This window comes from Pinus tabuliformis, chromosome 3_1, assembly GCF_031772625.1.
Source record: "Pinus tabuliformis cultivar Carrire ecotype Pingquan chromosome 3_1, CPIR1, whole genome shotgun sequence".
Classification (NCBI taxonomy): Eukaryota; Viridiplantae; Streptophyta; class Pinopsida; order Pinales; family Pinaceae; genus Pinus; species Pinus tabuliformis.
The window spans coordinates 459,620,216-459,627,158 of record NC_142301.1 but is presented as its reverse complement, the minus strand read 5'-3'; the positions used below and the strand labels follow the sequence as shown (position 1 = coordinate 459,627,158).

At 31.9% G+C, this 6,943-nt stretch overlaps 1 protein-coding gene across 2 annotated transcripts; it reads left to right on the top strand.

Moving 5' to 3' along the window:
* Positions 1–597: 597 nt before the first annotated feature.
* Positions 598–6,697, top strand: LOC149187729 (fatty acyl-CoA reductase 2, chloroplastic-like). Of its 2 annotated transcripts, none has more exons than XM_089412870.1 (10): positions 598–1,128; positions 1,329–1,432; positions 1,576–1,775; positions 1,964–2,064; positions 3,845–4,085; positions 4,300–4,461; positions 4,580–4,661; positions 5,740–6,003; positions 6,157–6,236; positions 6,340–6,697. In XM_089412870.1, the coding sequence occupies exons 1-10, from the start codon at positions 705–707 to the stop codon at positions 6,527–6,529; spliced, it is 1,848 nt and encodes a 615-aa protein (XP_089268996.1). In that variant the 5' UTR covers positions 598–704; the 3' UTR covers positions 6,530–6,697. The 2 variants fall into 2 exon arrangements, with proteins under 2 accessions (XP_089268996.1, XP_089268995.1); XM_089412869.1 differs by having other exon boundaries at positions 6,112–6,236.
* The last annotated feature ends 246 nt before the right edge of the window (positions 6,698–6,943 follow it).

Sequence of the window (6,943 nt, the reverse complement as noted above, 5' to 3'; positions counted from 1 at the left end):
TTGTTTTTTCATCAGTAGTCACCTATGTCAGGAGATCTTCTTTCTGTTATCACAGAACATGATGTATATATTGACTCAATATAATATATTGCTTTTCTTTCTGAAAAATAAAATAAAATAAAATAAAAATAAAAAATAAAAAATATTTAAGTATATAAATAAATTTAATATTTTAAAAAACTTTTGAAATTGTGCAAAATTTATAGGTCAAATTTGTGATTCCATCAAATTTTTATTATATTTAAGAGAAATTTCACCACAAAACTTTAAAAAAAAAATCATATAAAATAATTAAACTAAAATAATTTTAAATAATAAATTTATAACTATAAATAAATTAAAAATTCCAAAAACTTTAAATATAATTTTTAAATTTAAAAATACAATTTAAGCAATAACCAAAAACAATAAAATATAAACCATCTAACTAAAAATTAATTAACGAAATACTCCGGATATGTAAATGAATAAGGTGGGTGAATTCGTGTTTGGTTAAACATTCCAAATTTGAACGGTGAACTCACCAAACTCATTAATTGACACGCCATTTTTAATTGTGGGCAGGGGTGAGTGGGCTTTAAATACAATCCCTTGAAACCTGGGTTTCTCACAATGCAGCCATCAACTTGTGGGAAATCATCATTTCATGTATTGATGGCAGCATATCTGTAAGAGTCATTGTGTCTGATATCTTTCAGTTTGTCATGGCTGCACTACAAGTGTTTCTACATCCAAAGCTTCCTTTGGATTATTTTTATGCTAGATATTTTGATAAGAAAAGTTTTCCTCTCCCTGGGTCTGGGTCCATGTCCAACTCTTTGCTGATAAAAATGGGGAAAGGTAAGAAATTGGGAACAAGCAATCAATCCCACCGCCAAACAGTAGCTTTCAACGAGTTATCTCTGATCACTGCAAAACATGAAATGTGTTCTTCGGAAGCTACTTTGATCTCAGATGACAGAAGATCAAGCGGAGTGGTGGAGGCCACAAGTACCAGTCTGAAAAATATTGAGAGTACTGTTGCAGGAAGCATTTCAGTTATGGCTCCATGCAAGGGTCTTGGAATTGTAGATTTTATGAAGGATAAGAACTTTCTCATCACAGGTGCCACTGGTTTTGTTGGAAAAGGTACAAGGTTATTAATGTAGATTTTTTTAGTTTGATCTAGAAGATTTGAATCTTGAATCACAGTTTTCGCATAATATTTCATATCATAGCGATCACTATTTAAATTATCCTATGAACTTACATAGATTATTACTCCTTCTCTCATAATTTTTTCTAGTGGATATCAAGATAGTAATAAACTGATGCTTTTATATCTGCAGTGCTGATAGAGAAGATATTAAGGATGCAGCCAGATATAGGAAAGCTGTTTTTGATCATTAGGGCTAACGATTCTGCATCTGCATTGAAGAGATTGAAGGATGAAGTAAGAGAAATCTTGGCTTTGATGATTTCTGATGTGGTTCCTTAGTTGTCTAGTCTTTTAGATGTGCATTGATTGATTTAGACAATTTGCAGACAAAGCAATATAGTTTTAGTTCACCATAAAGATTTTCTGAATCTTATTAGGTTATGAACGTGGAGTTATTCAAATGTTTACGTGAAATCCATGGCGATGAATTCGAAAAATTCATGTTGAAAAGACTGGTTCCTGTAGCTGGTGATATGACGAAACATAACCTTGGAATAGAAGAGGACATGGCCAATGTGCTGACGAAAGAAGTAGATATCATTGTCAGCTCTGCAGCCACTACAACATTTGATGAAAGGTTTTTGTATGATTAATATGGCTAATATATATCTAACCAGACTTTGATTGAGATTGAATATGTAATAATGTTATGTGAATAATTTCAATTAAACCAGCCAGCTTCATCACATGAAAGAAAAAGTATTATATTGTTCAAACTTATAATGCATAATGTGTGCTCTGCTCACCGTAAATGCAATGGTCTAGGTATGACGTGGCTCTGCAAACCAACACAACTGGAGTTGATAGCCTTTTGCAGTTCGGCAAATGCTGTGAGAATCTCCAACTTTTTATCCATATATCCACAGGTACGTTTGATTTAAGTACTTCTAAATTATTGTAAATTCAGCTACGATGCACTGTGCTACGTTAAAAATCGGGTCTGTTGTGATTTATAGGATGTAATCAATACTACAGTTAGTGTTCTGCCAATATTTATACTTTCTCTTAAAGTGGTTTTATTATATTCATTAATATAGTCAGTCTCCTGGAATATTTCTGCTTTATCATGTATGGTTGGGTCAATTTCGAAGTTCTTGTTAGGTCAATATTCTTATTATATTCATTAATCTAGTCAGTGTCCTGGCAATATTTCTGCGGTTTTTCTTTTTAGCTTCAAATGCATGTACTGAAAAAGTTTCTACTATATTTTGAATGGTCAGGTCAATTTATTTAAAAGTGGTTTTTATGGTTAGGTCGATTTATTTGAAAGTGGTTTTAGTCAGTGTCCTGGCAATATTTCTGCGGTTTTTCTTTTTAGCTGCAAATGCATGTACTGAAAATGTTTCTACTATATTTTGACTGGTCAGGTCAATTTATTTAAAAGTGGGTTTTATGGTTAAGTCGATTTATTTGAAAGTGGTTTTTGCTTTTATCATAAATGGATTGTAATGAAAATGTTTTTTTCAAACCATTGGAAGTTTTTAATTTTCAACGTATTATTGTAAAGTGCATTGTATTTGAAATGTTTTTAGTTACCATTGCAAATGATATTAATTGATGAAAATTATTTTATCAGTCTTGGTCTGTAATGAGTCTTACTTCAACCTTAATTGAAAAAGTAATAACACAAAACTTTCATTAATGTGAAAAACAGTGATCAACATCAAAATCTTATAAATGTGGAACATTTTTGGATGATGTTGGATAAATAATCAAGGTTTGTTTTTATTAAAGAGAGATTAGCTTTTGACATTTCAGTGTAAGGAAATTGTCCCTTTTAATATTAAGTGTTTAAAATTAAAACATTTCTACTCAATTGGCTTCACTTGACAAACATTTATTGAGAAAGTGACTATGATATCATGTTCTATGTTGGGAAATCTTTCAGATTTTTATAATAAATATCATGTTGTACAGTGAGATATTATAATTCGGGGAAACAGTCTTTTACCTGAATTATCACGTTAGCAATATTTAAGTAATTTAGGTTATCAATGTTTGTGGAGCTATATTTTTATTAATGCATGGATAGTGTCTGCCAAATACAAAATTTAATGGGAGGTATATGTTGCTCTATACATTAATAGAGTTATAGCTCCACAAATATTGGTTGCCAGTAAACACTGTTCAGCCAAATACAAAATTTAATGAGTGGTATAGGCTATCCTATACATTAATGAAGTTATAGTTCCACAAATATTAGTTGCCAGTAACCACTGTTCAAATTTTATTGTACTTGGCTTTTTCCCTAATTATAATCTTATAATTCCATTAATGCATAGAGCCAGTGAGTACTGTTCAAATTTTATTGTACTTGGCTTTTTCCCTAATTATAATCTTATAATTCCATTAATGCATAGAGTAGTATATGACACAACTTATTTACCATGCAATGAGATATTAAATGCAGTTGGGCTGTATATGCCTACCTAGTGGGCATATACAGCCCAACTGCATTTACAGCCCAACTACATAGTAAATATTGCTTACTTTAGTATATGCCAGCCAAATACAAAATCTAATAGATAGCATATATTGCTCTATACATTAATGGAGTTATAGCTTCACAAATATTAGTTGCCAATGAACACTGTTCAGATTGTATTGTACTTACTTTTTGTCTTAATTATAATACTTTCACTTCAGCATATGTCCACGGGCAGAGACAAGGTCGAGCACTGGAGAAGCCCTTTCAGATGAAGCACGGTATAGCAAATCAGAAAGCAGAATTTATTCCACCTCTGGACTTCCAAGCTGAATTTCATTTAGCAAACAAAGTTCGCGAGGGTTTGGAGATTGAATTTTCAAATTTCCAGAGATGCAATAAGGGGCCAGTAGATTCTCAAAGGAAAATCACTCAGAGGATGCAAGATTTGGGCATGGAAAGGTGTTCCTGTTAATGATCCTTTTGGCCAATAGTATCATGTAGCCCTTTGCATCATTTATATTATCTTCGCACACAGGCCTATGGGTATTTTAGTATAGTTAAGACCGGCTGTTTTGCTACTTTCATGCAGCCCTTTGCATCATTTATATTATCTTCGCACACAGGTTTATGGGTATCTGAGTATAGTTAAAACTGGCTGTTTTGCTACTTTCAGGGCAAGAGCATATGGATGGCAGGATACGTACACATTTACGAAAGCAATGGCCGAGATGCTTATGGTCAGTGGCAGGGAAAATTTACCTGTAGTCATTGTTCGTCCTAGTGTTATTGAAAGCACATACAGTCAGCCTTTTCCTGGATGGATAGAAGGCCATCGGTAAGTAAAATCATTTTCCTGGATGGATAGAAGGCCATCGGTAAGTAAAATCATTTGTTGAATGCCATAGGTTATCGAGCTAATGTAACAAGAGTTAAATCACTTTTTTAATTGGCAGAATGTTGGATCCCATCATTACACTCTATGGAAAAGGTCAGCTGTCTTGCTGGTTGGCCGATTCAGATACTCTGCTCGATCTGGTTAGTGATTATAGCACAAGACAATTAGGAAGCTTTATTATTTTATTTAGTTTTTCATTTTCCATATTTATCAATTAACATGTCAATAGATCTATCTTCATCTGAATTCAGAAATATATGTCAATTAACATGTCTATAGAACTATCTTTAGTTGAATTTACAAGCACAGATCTAAACATTTTTGAGTACTGAAAATGTGAGAATTTGGAAATTAGAATTGATATATTTATCAAGATAGGTTTGGTTATTTTAAAATAGAATTTGTAGAATTTTAATCTAATTATTCATAATTATTAAATAGATGATCATTGAATGTTTTAGAATATTCATAACAATATACAAATATTATTATTATCTAATTTTAAGGTCACAGTCAAGCTAGACACCAAATTGATGTATGAGACCCCCTTGTTTGTGGGACAAGGGACTCACTTACCGGCAATTATTTGACTGCTAAGTCTACGAAGGCATACATACTCTACCCCCTTTGGTTTTGAATCCCTAACCTCTTAGGAAAAAGACACATGCTCTTAACCATTAAACCCATTAAAAGTTGGTATTTATCTTCAAAATAATAATATTTTTTTTTAATTAAATTAATTTATTAAAAAATTTATCATATGAACAAGTGTTATATAAAGTAAGTTATGGTTTTTGGGCATGTGGCCTTGATAAAGTAATTCCTTTTTCTCTTTTTATATAAATTGATTAATTAAAAAAAAATCTTAGTAAGTTATGGTTTTTTTAGGCATGTGGCATTGATAAGCCATAGTATTGGCCCATACTAATTGTAACAAAATCTATTAACAAATAAAATATCTTCATAAAAGTGAAAATAAGTGTCTTGATGTTTATTAAACTGTGAGACACTTAATTTATACGTATAAAAAATCTCCATAAAATTGTCTATGTTTTCTTAAACTACGAGGCACTTAATTTATACCTATAAAAAAAAACTCCATAAATAAATAAAAATAAGTATCTTGATGTTTATTAGGTTAAGAGGGACTTAATTTATACATATTTTTTCTCCTTCTAAAACATGCAAAACACCTCACTTATCTCCTTGCTATTACAGGTACCTGTAGACATGGTTGTGAATGCAACTTTAGCTGCAATAGCAAAGCATGCCGGAAAACCAGGGCTAAAGGTTTATCAGGTTGCTTCTTCAGTTGTAAATCCTATAAGAGTTGGAAAAGTTCTTAACATAATATTTGAGCATTTTAAATGTAATCCATACATTGACAACAAAGGGAAACCAGTAAGATTGATGAAGGCAATAACCTGCCTGCATACAATGGAGGACTTCTGTGGGCAAGACTGGGACAGCAGTCCAAGCAGTGTAAGTTGAAATAGTATTTTTATATTTGGTTTAGTATTTGGAATACCATCTTTAAGACAATGTAGGAAGAGAATATCTGTACATTGCAAACTCATGGTCTAATTGCAGAAAGCTGGGTTATCATCATCTGATGAAAGTACGTTGAAAAAACAGAAACACAATTCTGTGATATCGATAGACCAATTGAAGTACATGGCCAAGATCTACGAGCCATATGGATTCTACAAAGGAAGGTTAGTTGTCTGCAAGAGTAGCAGAGATTTCATGCCTAAAATATGATTTGCTGCATCTGTTTCAAGGGGATTAAACTAAGCACTTGATTGGATATTTGTCCAGGTTCGATAACTCAAACTTGGAGAAGTTGTTCCAAGAGCTTTCAGAAGAAGAACAAGAGATTTTTGGATTTGATGTTAAGAATATCGAGTGGAAAAACTATATTGGAAATATTCATATTATGGGACTTCGCCGACATGTCATGAAAGGACGTGGTAGTGGAAAATCCATGATAAACATCTCCTCTGATTAGTTCTCATAAATTATGTAAATTTGCATGGTAACGTCCTCATTTTCTTCATTTTTCAGGTTGAAGAAATCATTCTGATTTTTATTTCGGCAAAATGAACTCTAAATAAACTTTGGGAAGAATTGTATATATCATTCATAAAGAGCAAAGCTATAAATTGCTTATTTATAAGTTTGTGCTTCAACGTTACTTACTATTTGGTCTGAATCACAAAACATGATTAAATTTGCAGTGAGAAATGACACAATTAAAATTGCATTGAGTAATACGCATTTGATACTGTTTTTGTATATATGTTTAAACATATTTAATATGCTAATTCTGAGTTTTAAATCTAGCGTTAGGGTAGATTAGCTGGGTTTAAGTTCAAACCATGTATTCATTGTGGGTAATGAAGTTGTAGTTTATTGAAGGTGT

Excerpts from the sequence above, each read along its gene's own strand:
- LOC149187729 (XM_089412869.1), top strand. The coding sequence starts at position 705 with ATGGCTGCACTACAAGTGTTTCTACATCCAAAGCTTCCTTTGGATTAT. Across the intron at positions 4,462-4,579 it reads GGATGGATAGAAGGCCATCG|AATGTTGGATCCCATCATTA; the intron begins GTAAGTAAAATC and ends TTTAATTGGCAG. Across the intron at positions 4,662-5,739 it reads CAGATACTCTGCTCGATCTG|GTACCTGTAGACATGGTTGT; the intron begins GTTAGTGATTAT and ends TTGCTATTACAG.